This window comes from Callithrix jacchus, chromosome 14 (genome assembly GCF_049354715.1).
Source record: "Callithrix jacchus isolate 240 chromosome 14, calJac240_pri, whole genome shotgun sequence".
Lineage (NCBI taxonomy): Eukaryota > Metazoa > Chordata > Mammalia > Primates > Cebidae > Callithrix > Callithrix jacchus.
Window position 1 is genome coordinate 66325977 of NC_133515.1, and position 21760 is coordinate 66347736.

General features: G+C 35.7%; 1 protein-coding gene, 1 long non-coding RNA gene and 1 pseudogene across 4 annotated transcripts in view; all 3 read right to left on the minus strand.

Moving 5' to 3' along the window:
• Nucleotides 1-620: 620 nt before the first annotated feature.
• On the minus strand, nucleotides 621-3365 carry LOC144579305 (uncharacterized). The gene is made up of 3 exons (XR_013526625.1): nucleotides 2841-3365; nucleotides 1670-1789; nucleotides 621-1192 (listed from the first exon to the last, which is right to left on the minus strand). It is a non-coding gene; the product is annotated as an uncharacterized LOC144579305 (long non-coding RNA).
• Nucleotides 3366-4513: 1148 nt separating this feature from the next.
• Nucleotides 4514-9100, minus strand: LOC100413130 (protein SET pseudogene; annotated as a pseudogene). Its single transcript, XR_013526624.1, has one exon. The product of XR_013526624.1 is annotated as a protein SET pseudogene (transcript).
• The window catches only part of FOXN2 (forkhead box N2), a 70898-nt gene continuing 56693 nt past the window's right edge, over nucleotides 7556-21760 (minus strand). For both annotated transcript variants that reach the window (XM_035272614.3, XM_002757772.7), the window contains exons 5-6: nucleotides 13491-13559; nucleotides 7556-11944 (exon numbers count right to left, since the gene is read on the minus strand). In XM_035272614.3, coding sequence (XP_035128505.1) covers nucleotides 11421-11944; nucleotides 13491-13559 — 593 coding nt within the window. In that variant the 3' untranslated portion in view covers nucleotides 7556-11420. The remainder of the gene's footprint in view (nucleotides 11945-13490; nucleotides 13560-21760) is intronic.

Below are 21760 nucleotides of genomic sequence, written 5' to 3' on the forward strand. Positions count from 1 at the left end.
AAATCATCTGTTAAATGCTTTCTTTTCTTGGTAAATATTCAGTATGCAGTATAGCCACAACTGCTATAATTGAATAATTGCTTCCAATTAATGCTCTATTTCAAAAGCTGCAACTCTATATAAAGCTGATAGTTGAGTTGTAACAAAAGCAAACCTCCAAGGGAAACAGAAGAGAGTGAGAATTCCTTTCTGCAATTCTACTAGAAAGCAATTAGAGAGAGAGAGAAAGAGAGGAGAGAGAGAGAGAGAGGGTACTAATGAATTATATATGGCCATGCTTTTACCCCCACTGATAAAGAGCCTGCAGTGTGCAGTTGTCAGTTGTAATGTATAAGTAGTAGTATGTCAGTTGAAATATATAAGTACACCATTGCCTCTTACAACAGCTGGCTCAAAGTATTTAAACATTGTCATTTCTCTTTTGAATAATCAACAATTGTTCTTAAAGTGAATTAAAGCTGACCGTACATTTCCTGGGGAAAATTCATTTAAAAGAAGGGAAAGATAGTATTTACACAGAATCAAATTGCAAGGAAACACAGAATTATACTCAAATACTTTCATTCAAGAAAAAAACAATTTATATATAATTTCCTTTAAGAATTCAGATTGGTGTGCAAGTGAAGGCAGAAAGTGGGTGGTAGTCCTTTAAATTAAATCAATATGATGTGAGGGGAAGTTTTCCTACTGACATGCTTGTTGTTCATTTGACTAGAAAGATACGAAAACATCTGAGTTCTTAAAGTGTGTGCTAGCTGGCAGTTACTTGAAGGATTAGTAAGTGTTGGAGTCAAATGATGTGGTAGAATTGCTAGTACTATAATTTGATTAAGATTCAGCTTCTTACTTTTACTCTACTTAAGAGATTCAATACTGTAAGCAAGACCTTAAGAAAATGCTTGAATTACTTAAGAAAACTATTGGATAGGCTAATTATAAAGTTACTCCTCTCTATTCCCTTAATGTCCTAAAAAACAGATGCTTTAGTTCCAATTATAAGTAAAAGTAGTATCTATTTCAATATACTTTTCAATAATGTAGGCTGATCTTTATACAAATGAGAATCAGTAAGATTTTATCATATAAAACCATTTGTTAATAAGGTACAGTAATCTTCGGGAGACCAGGGAGGGAGGAGTACTTGAGGCTAGGAGTTCAAGACCGGCATGGGCAATACAGTGAGATCCCATTTCTACAAAATAAAACATAAAATAAAAAAGAAATTAGCAGGACATGGTGATGCCTGACTGTAGGCATAACTACTCAGGAGACAGAGGTGGGAGAATCACATGAGCTTATGAGTTTGAGGTTACAGTGAGCTGTGATCTTGCCGCTGAGCTCCAGCCTGGGCGACAAAGCAAGACCCGGTCTCTTAAAAAAAAAGTAAATAATTAAATAAGGTACAGTAATATGGATACCAGTTTAGAGAAACAACTCTTTCTTAACTCCCTGGATTATACGTTTCGTGGTTTAGAAGTTATTTTGGCTTGAAGGGTAACTATAACAGGTTATAGTGCATAGCATATACTGTTTTCTCAGAAGATATTTGACTAAGAATTTGTATTTAAGATTTGCTAGGGGCAATCTTCAAGTGTCAGGACACAATAGTGGCTCTTTGAAATGTACATTTGGTTCCCTCACTCCCCTGATCTTGGATTCTAGTTCTTACCATGGTACCTGCAGAGCTCCACACGTGACATGGTCCCTGGAACCTGAATGTCATCATCTCCTACCAGTCTTTCCTTTGCACAGCTTCCTCCAGGTACAGTAGCTATTATTCTTGCAGTTCCTGTAAACACATCAAAGGGCTGTTCTTCCTTGACCTTCCCTGGTTCCTGCCCAGAGGCTCCTCCTCTAGATACCTGCAAATGGGCTCCTGCACATCATTCCATCCCTGCTCAGCTCAGATGCCCAACTTATCTAAAATAGCAACTGTCACCCTGGTTTTACTTCCTCTTCGTCATCTTTTCTTCATAGCATTTATCACTTCTGTTATTTTATTTCAATTTCTTATTTTGTCTATTCTCCTCCCATAAGAATACAAGCTCCCTGAGGGCAGAAACTTTTGTTCACTACCAACTGCCAAGGCCCAGTAGAGTGGTGGGGATTTAATAAGTGCTTCATGTTATGGCTGGGTGCAGTGGCTCACACCTATAATCCCAGTGTTTTGGGAGGCCAAGGCAGGTGGATCACTTGAGGCTAGGAGTTTGAGACCAGCCTAGCCAACATGGAGAAACCCTGTTTATACAACAACGACAAAAAAATTAGCCTGGGTGGTGGTTTTGTGCCTGTAGTCTCAGCTACTTAGGAGACTGAAGCAGAATTGCTTGAATGTGGGAGGCGGAGATTGCAGTGAGCCATCCTGGCATCATTGCACTCCAGCCTGGGTGACAGAGGGCCACCCCGTCTCAAAAAAAAAGTACTTCATGCTGATTTGTTTAGCAAATGAATCAATGGTCAAATATGTTCTTGTGCTTGTATATATATTCCTATAACCCAGAGGTGGTAAAGCCTGGTAATTAAGGCACAAAATCTAGAATCAGACTTGTTTTTTTAATCATTTACTAACTAGTGTAACCGTGGGCAATTTAAACTCCTCAAGTCTGTGTTTCTTCATCTATAAATGGTAACATTTACCTCATTAACTTCATAGTGTCAATGTGAGGATTAAATAACAAACTATTTATACATATATATTTTGTGTGCTTGCGTGTGTGTGTGTGTGTGTGTGTGTGTGTGTGTGTGTAGATGGAGTCTCTATCGCCCAGGCTAAGTGCTGTGGCACGATCAGCTCACTGCAACCTCTGCCTCCCGGGTTCTTTTATACGGCTTTACTGTACCTTTTCTGTCTTCAGATACATAAATACCATTGTGTCACCATTGTCTACAGTATTTGGGACAGTAACATGTTGCATAGGTTTGTGGCCTATGAGCTCTAGGCTATATATCATATAGTCTAGTTATGTAGTAGGTCATATCATCTAAGTTTCTGTAAGTATACCCTATGATGTTCCCACAATAAGAAAATTGCCTGGTACTTTTCTCAGAAGGTATTCCTGTTGCTAAGCGACATAAGAATGTAGTTGGAATCATAGAAGTGAGCCTTGTAAGGCTCAGTAAGTGAACCTTTTAACTAAGTCAAAGATAGGCTTCTTTCACTTAGTAATATGTGTTTAAATTTCCATCATAGTTCGATATCTCATTTTTTCATTTTTTTAATTGTGGTAAAATGTACATAACATTTGCTAATCTATTTTTGTGTCTACACTTTAGTAGTGTTAAGCACATTCACACTGTTGTGCAATCTCTAGAACCCTTTCATTTTGCAAAACTCAAATTCCAGGCCCATTAAACAACTCCCCATTCCCCTCTTCCTCCAGTCCCTGGCAAACATCTTTCTACTTTCTGTCTCTATCAGTTTGACTATGTAGGTACCATATAGTATTTTTCTTTTTCTGACTGGCTTATTTCACTTATAATAATATCTTCAAGTTTCATCCATGTTGTAGCTTGTGTCAAAAGTCCCTTCTCTTTTGAGTTGAAATAATAATCTATTCTATAGGCTGGGCACACTGACTCACGCCTGTAATCCCAGCACTTTGGGAGGCCGAGGCAGGCATATCACCTGAGGTGAAGAGTTCAAAATCAATCTGACCAACATGGAGAAACCCTGTCTACTAAAAATACAAAAATTGGACAGGCGTGGTGGTGCATGCCTGTAATCCCAGCTACTTGGGAGGTTGAGGCAGGAGAATCGCTTGAACCCAAGAGGCGGAGGTTGTGGTAAGCCAAGATCACACCATTGTACTCCAGCCTGGGCAACAAGAGTGAGACTCCGTCTCAAAAAAAAAAAAAAAGAAAGAATCCATTGTATGTAGGTACCATATTTTATTCATTAATCTATCAATGAATATTTGTGTTGCTTCTGTCTTTTGGCTAAGCATGGGTAAACAAATATCTCTTTGAGAATTTTTTTTTTTTTTTTTTTTGAGACGAAGTCTAGCTCTGTCACCCAGGCTTGAGTGCAGTGGCGTGATCTCGGCTCACTGTAATCTCCACCTCCTGGATTGAAGTGGTTCTCCTGCCTCAGCCTCCCAAGTAGCTGATTACAAACACCCACAACCACATCCAGCTAATTTTTGCATTTTTAGTCAAAACAGGGTTTCACTGTGTTGGCCAGGCTGGTCTTGAACTCCTGACCTTGTGATCTGCCTGCCTCGGCCTCCCAAAGTGCTGGAATTACAGGTGTGAGCCACTGTGCCTGGCCTGAGAACCTTTCAATTCTTTTGGGTATGTACCCAGAAGTGGAATTGCCGGTCTACTTTTAATTTCTTGGGGAAGTTCCATACTGCTTTTCACAGTGACTGGACTATTTTGAATTACATACTGCTTTCCACAGTGGCTGTACAAGTGTTCTAATCCTTGCCAACACTTGTCATTTAGTTTTGGTGGTTTTTTTTTTTTTTTAACCTTTTAATAGTAGCCATTCTAATGGATATGACGTGGTATCTCATTGTTTTTTTTTTCTTTGTGTACACATTTAGTTTTATTTTAACAAAGCAACTTGTACACTTTTAACGTTTAAAACTGAGCATCATCTTTCCTTTCCAGTGAAACAAAAAGAAAATTTAAAAATAAACAGGAACAAATTACAATAGAGAATGTCAATTCCAAATAAGATCCTACAGGTTCTGCTGATTCTCCCATTGAGTGGCAGGGCTCAAGTCATCATTAGGAGAGAATTTATTTTAAAAGTGTCATCTTAAACTGCAAGGATGTCTGTCAAATGTCACAATTAAACATGCCAAAGGAGAAGCCATGTTGTCAAAATGCCCACTTACCCCACCCAAACATCTCAAACCCACCCTTTGCTGACCTTCTATAACCCCATTTTTTTAAGTTTTTTTTTTTCTTTTTTTTAAACAAGAGAAAGTAGACAGATACATGTTGGTAAATGCTAACTGTCCATATTCACATAGAGATACAGTGTACTCTCTGAGCCCAATATACAGAGAAAGGAGGAAAAAAGCTAGAATTCTATGCACTACTACACAGGGGCCTAGCACCCTCCAGCTTCCAGCAGAGCGAAGGGAGCAGGTTTTTCTTTTTTCCCACAGAGCTCGGTGGTATTGATTCCATACAGTTTTTGTTAAGACAGGAAGGGATAAAAATGAATTTCAAACAGAAAGGGGTAGAGACTCTTTTCCCATTGTATCCTGCTCAAGATATTTCCCCCCAAAATAAGTTGAGAACCATGGTGTAGAGAAAAGAGACCTCAAAAACAGGGTGACTGAGCACAAGAGGGAAGGAAAAAAAAAAAAAAAAAGACTGCAACTTGCTCCCAGGGACTGGAGAAAATTTAAAAAAAGGAAGGTTGGAATCCATCAGTGTTCTATTAGTCATCTTCTCCTTCATCCTCCTCTCCTTCCTCCCCTTCATCATCATCTTCATCTTCTTCACCTTCATCCTCATCCCCTTCTTCATCAATGTCTTCTAATCCTTCCTCCTCTTCATCATCATCTTCTTCTCCTTCTCCTTCTTCATCATCCATATCAGGAACCAAGTAGTATTGTAATGGGTTTGGCCAAATATCATCTTTGATGACCTCTCCTAATTCATCAGCACCTGCATCAGAATGGTCAGTAAACCAGGTAAAGAAGCTCTCTGGTTCCTCATACTGCCTCTTCCTGCTGGCTTTATTCTGCGTTTGACTTGAACGTTTCGTCAAATCCTTTCCAGATTTCCATTTGATTTCAGTGGACTTTGAAGATGGATCACCACTCTCATTCAGATGAAATTCTTTGGAGAGAACTTTATTTTCAAAGTAAGAATTTTCATCAAAATAAAAATCTATTCTGTAACCTGATTTAATATCTTCAAATTCTGTCACTTCAACTCTGGTCAAATAATGCAGTGCCTCTTCGTCGTCCTCCCCAAGCAGTGCAGATACTTGTGGATGGTTGACAAATGTTGTTACCCAAAAATTTGGGATTTTGGCGATCAATTCTGACCTCTTCTGAAAAAATGGTTGGCAGAGTTTGTTATATTTCTGTTCTACTTTCAAAATCTCCTCACTGGCTTGTTCATTAAGTCTGTCTATTTCATTTTGTACTTCATCAATGTGTTCAATTGCTTCTTGCTGTTCTTTTTCTCCCTTCTTCGGCAAGCCTGCAGAGGCCGATGTCTCATCCAGTCCCTGAGCAGGAGGTGGTCTTGGTTTCTTCTTTTGAGGCGGGAGTGGAGACTGGCGTTTGGGAGCCATGCTGCTGGGGAAGTCCGAGAACCAGAGCACAAGTCTTCTTGCTCGTCCGGAAGGAGGCAGAACACTGCTCATTGTTATTTTTATTTGCATTTCCCTAGTAATTAGTGATGTCAAGTATCTTTTCATGTTCTTTTTGGCCACGTGTGTATCTTCTTGGAGATGTGTCGATAGCTTTTTAAAAAATTGCTGTATAATAATAGTCTGTTGTCTGGAGGTACCACAGTTTATACATTTGCTTACTGAAGAACATCTTATTTGCTTGCAAGTTTTGGCAATTATGAACAAAGCTGCTATAACAATTGTGTGCAGGTTTCTGTTAGACATGTTTTCAACCCATTTGCATAAATATCAATGAGTGTGATTTGTTTTATCTTTTCTGGTGAGGTGTCTGTTCAGGTATTTTGCCCATTTTTAGTTAGGATTTTCTTGTTGTTGCATTTTAATTCACCGAAGTTGTTGAATTTATTGGCATAAAGCTCTTGATGACATTCTTTTTTTGTTTTTGAGATGGTCTTACTCTGTCATGTAGGCTGGAGTGTGGTGGTGGGATCTCGGCTCACAGCACCCTCCACCTCCCAGTTTCAAGCAATTCTCATACCTCGGCCTCCTGAGTAGCTGGGATTACAGGTGTTCACCACTGTACCTGGCTAACTTTGTATTTTGTTTTGTTTTTTTTTTGAGACAAAGTTTCACTCTTGTTGCCCAGGCTAGAGTACAATGGCATAATCTCGGTTCACCGGAACCTCCGCCTCCTGGGTTCAAGCTATTCTCTTGCCCCAGCCTCCCAAGTAGCTGGGATTACAGGCATGTGCCACCATGCCCAGCTAATTTTTTGTAGTTTTAGTAGAGAAGGGGTTTCTCCATATTGGTCAGGTTGGTCTTGAACTCCCAACCTTAGGTGATCCGCCCACCTTGGCCTCCCAAAGTGTTGAGATTACAGGCATGAGCCACCGTGCTCAACCAATTTTTGTGTTTTTAGTAGAGACAGGGTTTCATCATGTTGGCCAGGCTGGTTTCACATTCTACTCCATTTTTCCCAGTTATATTTCAAATATATGTAAATTAACAGGAAAAGAAGTTTAGGAAGACAATAATGTTGTTTAAGCTTTCAATAAAGATAACATCTAAAAAATCACAAAAAATGGTACTTTAAAAAATTTTTGAAATGAAACTATTTTTTCATTTCCCTGACTCCAACTTTGTATGGAAAATGCGTGTGAGCCACCACATCTGCCCTACCACCCTGCCCCTGTCTCCACTCTGTCCTACAAAAGATCAGATAAAGCACGAAAATGTTATAAAACAAAGTTTATTATGCAATACTTTGTCATAATGGATTGCTTCTCTTTGGTAAAAATAAACTTTATAAACATCTTAATAACCAGAGATTAGATACAAAAAACTAAGCATTTGTAAGTTGTTTTTAATATGAGCAAAGACTGGCAACTGAGAAGTGGCTCACTTGTGACTGGTCATCTACTGGCAGTTGTAACTCAAACTGGGACAATTTTTATGCGACATCAGAAAAAAGAATAAGAAAACAGTTTGATAAATTTGTTGAATCAGAAAGCATTCTTACACTTTCATTTAAAAATAAATAATAGTTACAATGAATTGGCAATTATACATTTTTATACACTATATGATGGCAACATAATACTTTAAAATTAAGCACTTAGTTTAATAAGAAATATACAACAATTTAAAAAATAAGTTTTGACAATGGCACTGGCAGTTAGATGCAAAGAATATGCTTTAAGAAAAAAATGGCAGGTATAATATTAAAATACTCCAATTTGCTTTTCAATAAATATTTTTACTACATCATTAACATACTGAAGTAAACTTGGTTTAAATCAAAGCTAACACATTTCAAACTAAAACCTATAAGATGTATGTAAACCAGAAAGCCTCAAAGTTTCTTAAATAAATGCTATGGTGTTCACAAAAGGGTATCAAGATGTTGTAGTATTTAAGACAATGGTCTTTACAGCTTTGTGAAGTATTCACATCTTTTGCTTAAATTGCTGGGAAAGGCCTCCTGGTCTACCAAGACACATACATTCCCTCTTTAACACATACTCTAGTTTGACTTTGTGCTAAAGTATATTGAACTGAACATCTAGTATGAACTCTTTACATAATGCCTCAGAAAGTAGCAAAAGAAAAAATATATATACCTAGCTATACTATATACAAAGGAATTCAAGTTAAAAGAAGTCATGCTGGCTATGAGGACAGGAAAGGCTTGAAGGTGGAAAAAGGGAGGTGATCCACTTTTTCCATGAATTCAGGTAATCTGTTTTCTTTCTCTGAATTTGAAAAGTAAAATAACTGATTTAGTAATATATTGCACAAAAAACCTTCAAAAATATATATTCAAGAAACACTGATTCTATTTGGGATGTGAAAGATGAACAATTGTGCTGAATCAAAGCTTTTTACTAGGGATCTACTGGAATCAGTTGTAACAAAAAATTGTATTGTTTTGACGTAAGGCAAATCATATGTTAGCTTAAATCACAGTTTTAGGATATGTTGGAAAACGTGAAATTCCTTGGAGTTTCCAAGTTGTTTTTATTACAGGAAAATTTGCATATTATTGGGAATATAATTTCCAGTCCATAGGACTTGGAATGACTCTACTTAATTGTGTGGTTATTAGCCATGTTTCTCAAAACACCTGAGGAATAAGCATAATCTCAATGGAAGGAGTAATTGGAGGACCATAATTTAAAAGGCTCTCCCCCTTGAAAACAACTGACTTGGTATATTAGCAAGTGGAAGGTGATACCCTAAATTATGTTTAAGAAACTATAAAATATTGTGTAACTTCTCCCTGTTAGCTTTCAGTGCACAAATGTTTATCATCCTTGCTAGTGATGAATATAACTTAAACATTTAAATTTGTGGGAAGAGTGCATAAAAAGGAAGAGAAAAATCAAAAGATGTAAAGAATTACTGTTACATACATCAAGACAAAATATGATGTCTTGTTACATACATCAAGATAAAATATGATGTCTTGTTACATACATCAAGACAAAATAACTTTGAAGATCCCTAGTAGAGCCGCAACTAACTCTGCTTCTCTTAGATCACTTTCCTTTTCTTCTAAAGAGTAATTATCTAATGGATAGAAACCAGGTAGCACATTTGTGATACAGAATTTCAGAACAAAATAAAATGGTACCAGATCATTGAAACACTGTTCCTAAAGTCTATGCAGAAAGTTATGGTAAATAACTTAAAAATAGTTATTAAAATGATGTGTGTAATCTTTTTATAATTTCTACTGTGGTTAAAGCATTTTTGGTTTTTCGGTGTTTTATTCACTGTCTATAATAAAAGTTAACTCGGTCTAGCCATTTTCTGTAGATGTGACCTATATAAAGAAAAAACCCAAATACCTCAGCCTGTATGCTATTTTTCATTGACAAATTTAAAAATTACTGTATTTTGACAGCACCAATTCATTAATGTGGCTACCCAGGTTAAATTAAATTTAACATGGAAACAGAACAGAGAATATTAATACTGTCAGCCTGACTTCAAGTCTTGTCAATTGAAAAAAAGTTTTTAAAATCATGACAGTTTTGCTGAAATAAAAGTAAAATATTTGTCTCTTAAAAAATTCTTCATAATCACAGACACAGCTAAAAGCATCAAGTCAACATTGTTACCTTGACTGTGCATGTTGTGTATGTATGTGTACATATGTACATAATCTATCAGAATAATGAAAACAAGATCATTGTTTACGATTTAGGATGCAGCATAAGACCGAACTTTTGAAAAGTTGCTTCCACCATAGTAAAAAAAAAAAAAAAAAAAAAAAGATACAATGAATAAGTTTAGTTTAGCATCCTGTTGTTTCCAAATAATCTAATCAAACTATACAAATGATACTATGAAAAACTGTCTCATATAAGCAGACTGTTTAAATAGTTAGGATACTTAGTCAAAGCACTTTTGGAATATTACCAGAAAATCTTTTCATCATGGATCAATGGCACTATAGGTTATTACACTGTGTCCTCAAAAGGGTGTATTGTATAAGATCTAATTTAGATGAATCATCAAAGTATTTTGTCTGTAAAACTGCACTAAATGTTAACATTTAATTGGTATACTTATGAATTTAATTCATGCAAAGCTTGGACAGAAGTTTTTCCTAAATGACCTACATGATTTATGATGGCATATGTAATCAGCACTCAAAATATTTCATTACACTCCATTCCTATTACAAGATTCTCAGAATGCAGTACATGTGGCAGGCAAATGAAAGATTCTTATTACAAGTGTGTCAAAATGGGTGTACTCCATAACATATTTTATTGGTTATCTCCTCTCATTGGATAACTTATACTCAACAAAGGCAGCTAGTGGCTAAAACTTAAACAATGTTTGCAAAGCACCTTGGGAAAGAACTAAAGGCCCCAATAAATGCTATGCAGTATCTGTGAAGTAAAAACACTTCAAAGCTACCATAGTAATAGAAATTGGGAGTGTTCTTCGATGAAATAATACCACAAAATTCCCTTTTCTAAATCTTAGAACCCTTTGTTGTACTCTCTACCTATGTAACCAAAAGAAATTTTCTAAATATCAGGATGTTTTTCAATTTATGTTTGACTTTGCTCACACCATAACAAAAAAATAATTAAAAACAAAATAAGACAAAGTTAAAAAAATTCAATCTTATCCTACCAGACTGTGTATCAGGAGAGAAATATATAAAAAAGACATTAGCAAAATTTTTAGCTGGATCAGTAACTATAGTTACAGATTGGAAAAGAAAATGAAAAAAAATTGATAGAGTCGCCAAATCTTACATTCTGACATATTAACAGAAGGAAGAATTTTTGTCCTACAAGTTTAAGACAGAGGCTGGGGATATTCTTATATAAAAATTTCCAAATCTTGGAGACATTTATCACAAAAATTACACTTTTTTAGGACTTCACATCATATATTTCCGATCAGGCAGGATCCTGACAGCAATTATTTAATAAAAATTTTAAAACCAAAAATGTTTTGAAAGAAATAAGTAATTAGTATCCCTTCCCTACCCTAAAATTAACGAAGTCCATTATGGCTTTGATATCCCTTGTAGAGAAGTAAGTCAAAGAGTATTGCCACACTTTAAGTATTTCTATTTTTTCCGTTGTTTTTGATTTTGTGTCTTTGCAGTACTTATTAGGGAACCTAAACAGGTACGTATTCCAGCAAGGTGGAGCAGAGATCCAGCTGCCTCTTTGAGCTCCTCATCAATTTCTTGACATGTCTGTTTTCGCATCTTTTTGCCCGACTGCCCTTTTTCAGAGATTTTTGCACAAGGCTGTGATGCATAGCCACTGTCTCCAAGAGGATCATCTTCATAATCAACATCTGTATCTTCTTCACTGTGAAATCCTTCACTGCCATCACTTCCCACATGGCTACTCTTTGGGATAAATTCATATACCTCATCCACAGAAGACAGGGAAGAAACGCTAGACCTGGATGCGCAACGCTGTGCTGCCATGCTACTTGCACTGTAATTGTGATCTTCTTTTGGATCAATGCTGGTGGCTAAAGAATCACTCTCTTGTAATCGTACAGTACTGGGATGATGAAATGCATTGCCATAACTCCTTTTTTTTTGCAATACTGTTTTCATAGGAAGAGGCTTCTCACCTGTGGAAAATAAAACTTCCATCAATAGGTCAAATGTATTTGGTTGCAAAAACAGACCATTTTAAACTACTCTACTACTCTTGAGGAGTAAATGTTTTAGATTAATGATGCTTTGTAGATTTTTTACTTTTTTAACCAGATCGTATCATTCTGCAAGCATTAATTTGAAACATTTAAAAACCATTTAACAATGTCTTGACTCTTTTCCATAGAACATCTATTTTGAATTGCTTACAAAGAATGCCTCAATATGAATGTACCACTGTTAAGCTAATCAATTCCGTGTTAATATTAAGGCTGTTTCCAATTTTTCATTAGTATAAATTATGCTGCAATACAAATCCTTCTGGATGCCTTTTCTTGAATATATGCAAGTAATTTTTAAAAAGAGATATAAAAAATTGCTAAGGGATACATACATTTTAAATTGTAATTGTTATTCTCAAATTGCCCTCCAAAATGGTTGTATCAATTTACTCCCAACAGTGTATGACAAAACTTATTCCCTACTTAACACTTATCAATCACTTAAATTTTTTATAATTTTATGGACAAAAAAGTTATTTTGATATTGTTTCATTTTGTGTTTCCCCAATTTCTAGAGAAGTTGTACCTTTTTTCACATGTGCATTGCCCACATACATTTCCTCTTCTAAGACCTACCTCCTCATATATTTTCTGACTTTTTGGTTGAACTGTTTTCTTATTTCTTACTTGTAGAATCCTTTTATGTATATACTTGATAGAAATCCTTTGTTATAGATGGAGAAAACATGTCTCCAACCTTTTATGTTGCTTTTCTTAGATACACTTTGTTGTCAGAATGCTAATTTTTTTGTTTTTATTTATTTGTTTTTGAGACAGAGTCTCACTCTGTCACCCAAGTTGGAGTGCAGTGGCATGCTTATGGCTCACTGCAACCTCTGACTCCCAGGTTCAAGCAATTCTCCCACCTCAGCGGCCCGAGTAGCTGGGACTACAGGCATGTACCACCACATATGGCTAAGTTTTATATTTTTTGTAGAGACGGAGTCTTGCCATGTTGCCCAGGCTGGTCTGGAACTCCTGGTCTCAAGTGATCCACCTGCCTCAGCCTCCCCAAAGTGCTAGGATTACAAGTATGAGCCACCATGTCTGACCAGAAGGCTAAAATTTTGATGTTTTATTAAATTTACCCATTTTTTTCTTTATGGATTTTGCATTTTGTATATTAAAGCTTTTCCTAGTCCAAGTTCAAAAATGTACTTTACTTACTATATTTTCTTGTTTATAGTTTTCATTTTTACTTTTAGCTCTTCAAGCTTATTTTCTAAATATGCTATATTTTTCTTCATTTCTTGCTCAATGTAAAAAAAAAATCACAGCATTAACTTCCATCTCTCAATTGCTCACATAAATTAATGAAAGTACAATAAAACAGAAACAGAGTTACTCAGATTAAGATACAATTTGGTTGGAAAGAAGTAATTTTGCCTGTAAGTTATTTTACAATTTAAGTTAAATTTGAAAAGGCACTAAAATTTTTTTTCAAAAAATGATTGCTTACATTCTAAAATTCCTTGTTCTATAGAAGTATTTAAAAGCATCATTGCAGCAGCAGCATCAATATCAGATTCTGAAAAGGGGAAAACATAACATATATTAATGTTCTTTATAAAAGAGAGGCTATTATAAGCACTTGCATGCACCCAAAGATAACCAGTGTCAAAATTCTGGTGTATATTCTACTAAGAAGAAAGCATAAACATACATTAAACAAAAATAAGATATTATATATTATTCTGAAGTCTGATTTTGTTCACTTAAAATCATGGAACAGTTCTGTGAACAGTATTGTATAAAAGAGATAGAGGTACCAGAAATAATAAAAGTTCTCTTCCTTATTCCCAATGAAAATGAAAACTTGAACTGTATTTCAGTAAGGTTTCCCTTAAAAAGACTAAATTAGCTAAGAATGTACAGCATTACTCTTTTTATTTTTTGCATTTACCTTGAATACTATCATTACCTATGCATATCTGCAGTTATGAAGTACTATGTTAATTACATGCCAGTTGCAGGAGGCAAAAATATATAATTGGTCAATCTAGGTCATGTAAATCTATAAATGCTAAGTGAATAGTTATGCAGAAACAAAAATAATTAGTAATGTTTTTAGTCATGATTATACACAAGCCTACAATAACTACAGATTTACAGAATATTCATGAAGTCAAATAGATACTCCATTAAAAATGGGCTTTAAAAGATGGGTAAAATCAGCAGGTTCTACTACAGGTAAAGTTATTATATTCTCGTATCTACTTATATATACTGCTGTAAGTTCTTCATCTTGGTGATATATTAGTCTGAATAACTAAAGAAAAGTAAAATGGTATAATCTCAATTAATTAACCATTAATAATTAGAAAAGTTAGAAAATGTTTCTAAACTTTAGCTTACAAAAAGAAATATAAAATAAGACTCAGATACAAAATTGCTAATCCATATCTCAAAGCTGGAAATTTTTATTACCAGAAATATTTCCTATTTACTTTCAATGTCTAATTTAAAAGTGACTGCAGATAATAAAGCCAAGAAGATACTGACTTGTTTTCTCTCCAACTAGACCATAAACTCTCTTAAGGTAGGAAATGCTAGTGTTATTGATAACATTAACAGTCTTAAGTAAATCAGATGTTGGCTGCTATGAAACAGCACATAATACTATACCTCTTTTTCCCCAAGTAAAATGTGACCTCATGATCCATAGCTAACGTCTTAGCGAATGGGGAAAAGCTGAAAGCGTTTCCTCTAAGAACTGAAACAAGAAAAGGATGCTCACTCTCACCACTCTTAGTCAACATAGTACTGGAAGCCCTAGCCGGAGCTATTAGGTAAGACAAAGAAATAAAAGGCATTCATGTTGGAAGAGAGGAAGTCAAATGTCCCTGTTTGTAGACAAAAGTATATTATATATAGAAAAAACTAAAGACTTTACCAAAAAACCCTTAGAACTGATAACTTTAGTAAAGTTGCAAGACACAAAATAAATACACAAAAATCAGTAATATTTCTATACACAAAACAGCAAACTGGCTGAAAAAATCAAGATAGCAATCTCATTCACAATAGCTACAAAAAATAAAATGGAAATACCTAGAAAAAACTGAATACAAATAGACATCCTATACTCATGGATAGAAATAATTAATATTGTTAAAATGACAATACTACTCCCAAAGCAATTTATAAATTCAATGCAACTCCTATCAAAATACCAATGATATCCTTCACAGAAATATAAAAATAATTCTAAAAGTTGTATGTAATTATAAAAGACCCCAAATAGGCAAAATAATCTTGAGCAAAAAGAAAAAAACTGGAGGCACAATACTAACAGACCTCAAAATATACTACAAAGTTGTAGTAGCCAAAAAAGCATGGTACTGGCATAAAAATAAGATACATAGACCAATGGAACAGAATAGAGAACCTAGATATTAATTCACATATTTATAGCCAACTGATGTTTAAAAATATATATATATTTTTGGAGACAGAGTCTTGCTCTGTAGCCAAGGCTGGAATGCAGTGGAGTCTTCTTGGCTCACTGCAACCTCCATCTCCTGGGTTCAAGCAATTCTTGTGCTCAGCATCCCGAATAGCTAGGATTACTGGGGTGTGCCACCACACCCTGCTAATTTTTATATTTTTGGTAGAGATGGAATTACAAAAGCATTAAATTGATATATATATATATCACCAAGTCAGTCAGGCTGGTCTCAAACTCCTGGCTTTATGTGATCTGCCAACCTCGGCCTCCCAAAGTGCTGGGATTACATGAGCCATTGCACCATGTTGATCAGGCTGGTCTCGAACTCCTGACCTGGGATTACAGGTGTGAGCCACCACGCCCAGCCTAACTTGACTTCTTATAACAAATATGTTGTAAGAACATATTTTTGAAACACAACACCTAAAACTGGTAAGAAAGCTACATGAACACCATTTCTGAATATTTTAAAGTGATAAAATTAAGTACTGCTTCGATAACAGTAAAATGGTAGAAAAAATACTCTTTAAATAGATTTATTTATAACTTACTATAGCCAAATTGATTTGAATTCTCCAACATGAAATTAACTTTGAAATCAGATACTTCTCTGCAAAAGGATTGTGACTGTATCTTATTTGTTTAAAATTTTAAGTATGCTTTCTGCAATGCCTTGCCAATTAACTCTGAAAAAAAGTTTAACTTCAACATTAAAAATAAGCAATAGAGAAACGACCCAAAGCACCATCATAATCAAGAACACCCGATTATCAATGATTTGTCCAAGGTACAATCTTGAACTTCATGGAACAAAAGCAATAAAAATTCTCTGGGTAGAACTTATGAACAATTAATTATAGTACCAAATCTATTTTTGTTGATTGGTTATTTGTTTATTGACAATGTCTCACTCTGTTGTCCAGGCTGGAATGCGGTGGTGCAATAATGGCTCACTGCAACCTCCACCTCCCAGATTCAAGTGATCTGCCCACCCCAGTCTTTCCTGTAGCTGGAACCACAGGTGTGCACCACCACACTTGGCTAATTTTCATATTTTTTGTAGAGACAGGGTTTCACCATGTTGCCCAGGCTGGTCTTGAACTCCCGAGGGATCCATCTCGGCCTCCCAAAGTGCGGGGATTACAGGCATGAACCACTGTGCTCAGCCACTTTTGCTATTAAATTTAAACCGAAGACTCATTTGTTTATTGTCACATTTGAAAACACTTCATAATGGTATTTTTTCATTGATAAAGTACTTTATGCTATTTTAAAGGTGGCTCTGTTTTTTAAAAACAATAACACTATTAGCTACTTTATCTAACATACCTGGTTCATAAAGAACCAAAACTTTGTAGTTTCAAACATGCTACTGATTTCCTATCTGGTTCAAACAAAACTGTGTCAAAACTGCAAATCTGGCTGAGCGTGGTGCCTCACGCCTGTAATTCCAGCACTTTGGGAGGCCAAGGTGGGTGGATCACTTGAGGTCAGGAGTTTGAGACCAGCCTGGTCAATATAGTGAACCCCCATCTCTACTAAAAATACAAAAACTAGCGGATGAGGTCATGCACACCTCTAATCCCAACTACCAGGAGGCTGAGGCAGAAGAATCGTTTGAACACGGGAGGTGGAGGTTGCAGTGAGCTGAGATTGTGCCACTGTACGCCAGTCTGGGTAACAGTGACACTGTTTCAAAAAAACAAAAAATCAACAACAACAAAACCTGTTTTATACTTCCTTAACCTTGATGTTGGGAAATTATTAAAAATAATTGAGAAAACAATTAAAAGACACCAGTTTTAGCCATGTGAGAGTAAGGTTCTAAGACGAGCACATTTCTGTCATTTGATTCTCAGTCTATTTGTGTAAGGAATGACATGAGAACTATAGAAATAATTTAAATGGTACAAACTCTATAGTAACTACAAAAGGATTTGTTGTCTCTATCAAAACTAATATATACATTTGCAGAGCATCCAGATGGAGAAGCTGTCTCTTGTAATTCTTTGAAGCAGAAGAATTTCAATAAACTACCAATACTTTAAGCTGTCTGGACCACTGGTTTAGTTTCATTTCAATAAGACACAAATCTCAGATTTACATTTGCCCTATCATCACAATCAGCTACCTTAATTTTATATCTGTTTGTAGTATACCAAGTATTTTAGTATAACTACTAAAATTTACTAACTGGAATGTGAGTTCCATTTTTGTCTGCTTTGTTCACTGATGTACCTTGGTGTCTAGAACAGCTCAGTAATACTTAAACAGGTGAATTTACTCTAAATACACATCAAACCAAACTACTGACCAAAAAATTTTTGTCTTGCTATCTCAGTATGAGAATCCTGTGTCTCCTTCTATTATACGCTGTCACACAGATAGTATCACATAAAAAAATTAGTCATTGTAAGTTGATTAAGAGATAGCAAACACACTGCTGCACCTATTTTGGCTGATAGCAGTTTCTGGAGTTCTAAACCTAATCTCTCCCCTTAGTCTTATGTGTCTAAGGGGAGAGATTACATTATAGCTCTAATATAATGATCAGTAAAGATGATTCTATGAAGTGTTAGATGAATATATAAGTTTTAATATTGGAGCCCAAAGATAATACCTAAGTGATCTTTATAAAACTGATAATGTCACCTCACTATTTAAAGTTCTTCAGCAGCTCTCCCAGTGCCACTTATCTAGTAGGAGTCAGGTTTTGAAGTTAGAATTCCTGAATCTGAATCCTTCTCCACCACTTACTAGTTGTGTGACCTTGAGTAAGTTAATTCGTCTTCCCAAACTTCAGTTTGATTTGTGTAAAAGAGGGGTAGCAATACCTCAGAGAGTTGTTTTAATACCTCAGAAGGTTGTTTTAGGGATTAAATTAGATAATATATGCAAAACATCAAGTAAGCGACGTTAAGCTTACTAATTGTTCTAGACAGAGGAAGAAGTTCAAAGTCCTTACTATGCTAAATAAGCTCTTCTTAATATTCTGCTACATTGGCCTTGCCCACGCAAATGACAACATCTACCTGGTCTATATCAACTTGCCAGACAGATTCCTAGCAACTGCCAGACAACTTTCTCTATTGTTATGATTCTCTCTGCCAAGGAGAACTTTTGTTCCACAAAGTTTGAGGTTGTACCTTTGACAAATCATTGATAATCAGGTGTTCTCCACCAAACCTGTACTCTTGAAGGAGAAGTATACCCACCCCTAACTTTTGGGGTCTAGCTCAAGCATCACACTTTCTTCTCTAGGAGGCCATTCTGCTCAACCTCCAAGCTTAATTTGCCATTCACTACATTTTCCCACAGTGTACTCTGCTTAATTCTAGAAAATCTTCTTCAATTAAAGTATATCTTTTCTCTCTCTTTTCTTTTTCTTTTTTTTTTTTGAGATGGCGTCTCATTCTGTTGTCTAGGCTGGAGTGAAATGACACAATCTCGGCTCAGTGCAACCTCCCGGGTTTCACCACGTTGGCCAGGCTGGTCTCGAACTCTCAACCTCATATGATCCAACAGCCTTGGCTTTCCAAAGTGCTGGGATTACAGGCGTGAGCCACTGTGCCCAGCTAAAGTATATATTTTCTAAGAGCAGGGCCTGGGTCTCTCAAATATGAATATCCCAAGGAACCTACAATGTCTGGCACAATGCAGGAAGCTCAACAGTATTACTTATAATGAATGTTTAATCTACTTGGTGTTTTTTAAACTTCTCCCTAGAAATAATATAAAGAGGGAAGAGAAAATTTCCTCAGAAATAGACCCCAAAACAACCAAGTTTAAAATTTCTTAAATATTTGTGAGGTTTTATGTTTTTTTCCCTTAAAACTCATGGAGAATTTTCCATTATATTCCAGGACAGGTCTGCATTCATTTTAACCTAGAATACCAACCACCCCCCAACTAAGTTAATTATTACTAGAGGAACAGGCCTAAGAATATAGGAATGGAGGTAAGGTGCTGGCAGCACTAGAGAGATGTAAATCATGTGTAAATCATCAGATGAAGGAGAAGTACCTGTGCCCTACTAACGAAAAACATGCAGCTTAGACTAGCAGGAGAAACTTGTGAAAATATCTGTTCCCCAAAGAAAGAAATAGAATTTGGATTGAATAGAACAAGAGCAAGAAAAGATATTTTAGGTAAACTCTAGAATTCACAAAGAAAATGTTCTCAAAATATGTATACGAACTGAGCTTTAGAGAATAAATTTGTCAGACTTTATTGAGGCAATACAAAGATAAAGGAGTTTCACCAATATCTAAATGTAAAAAGAAAACACATTTGCTGATGTAGGTAACAGGAACATGGAAATTTGTCTTATGTTAAGACAAAACATGATCTGAAACAGATCCTCTATCCATTTAACTTCTTTGCAGGATTCTCTAGAACTTTTTCATATACTTTTCCTCCTTCATTTTAAAAGATATCAGCACACTGCTTCTGAGGCAGTTTGGTATAGTTCCAAAGAGCTGAAATCTTTCTGATACACAGTAAGGTTTTCATCTGAAATTTTCTATTTTTAAAGTTATGAAAATGTCTCTCAGCTCCAAAGCAACAACATTAGAAAAACTGATTTCAATATACTACTAATCTAGGAGAAGGAAAAGCCCAGTAATTCAGAATTTTGATATGCTTTTAAAAAGTCAACTTACTACCTTTTAAAATTAAAGTTCTTCAGATTAAATAGCCTACAGGAGAAATATTTTGAACTATATTCTAATTTAAGGGATGACAAACTTCTTTAGCAAAGGGTCAGAAGGTAAATATTTAGGTTTTGCATGCTAAGAGGCAAAACCCAGAATAAAATATGTAGGTCTCTGTTGCAACTACTTAACTGCTATTGCAACAAATTTTCGTTGTCTTGAAATTTGTTATTTGATTTTGTTTTCTCCAACCATTTTAAAAATATAAAACCATCCTTAGCTCATGGGATACCCAAAAACAGATGTCAGGCCAGATATTGCCATGGGCCATAGTTTGCCAACCCCTATTCGAGTCTAAGATAGACATGAAAAGTTAACAACTCTACTGATGGTATTATTAAAAAATTCAATCCTATTTTCAATGATGAATACACAAAAATAAATGGAAAGGGGGAGTAAAACTGTATGCACAGTGTGAATCTAGTATTTGGGTGAATCTAGTATTTTGTTTATGTATGTGTGCATGTACATATGTGCATGCAAATGTATCTATTCACATACATGGCATAAAAAAACCCCAAAGGAATTATATCAAAATGTTAATAAAATTTGTCAGGTGTGATGGCACCTGTGGTCCTAGCTACTTGGGAGGTTGAGGTGGGAGGATCACCTGAGCCCAGGATTTTGAGGCTGTGGTGAGCCATGACTGTGCCACTGCCTCTAGCCTGGGTGACAGACTGAGAACCTGTCTCAAAAAAGAAAAAGAAAAAGAAAACTAAACAGAATAAGACAAAATATTAACAATAAAATAAATGACTTTACTTCTTTTCTTTTAAGACAAAGTTTTTCACTCTTGTTGTCCAGGTTGGAGTGCAATGGTGCGATCTTGGCTCACTGCAACCTCCACCTCCCAGGTTCAAGTGATTCTCCTGCCTCAGCCTTCCAAGTAGCTGGGATTACAGGCATGTACCACCATGCCTGGCTAATTTTGTATTTTTAGTAGAGATGAGGTTTCTTCATATTGGTCAGGCTGGTCTTGAACTCCCAACCTCAGGTGATCTGCCCACCTCAGCCTCCTAAAGTGCTGGGATTACAGGTATGAGCCACTGTGCCTGGCCTACTTTCTCTTTTTATAAATGTTTTTATTGCCCAAATCTCCTATAATAAGTATATAGTATTTTTTAAAATAGAAAAATGTTAAAACAGCAACAACAAAATATCCCGAATTTTTATCTGAATTTATGATTTAAAATACAGTCATGTGTGCCTATATTCCCACCTACTTGAAAGGCTGAGGAAGGAAGATCACTAGAGCCCAGGCATTCAAGACATTGCCATTCAAGTGTGGGCAACATGGCAAGACACCATCTCTTAAAAATAAAACAAATAAATAAAATAAAAATAAAGTCATGCTTTGTTTAATGATGGGGTATGTTCTGAGAGATGTACTATTAGGTGATTTTGTCATTGTGTGAACATCATAGAGTGTACTTAACACAAACCTAAATGGTATAGTCTACTACACACCTAGGATTGCTCCTGAGCTACAAATCTGTACAGCATGTTACTGTCCTGAATATTATAGGCAACTGTAACACAAATGGCATTTGCATATATAAACATAGAAAA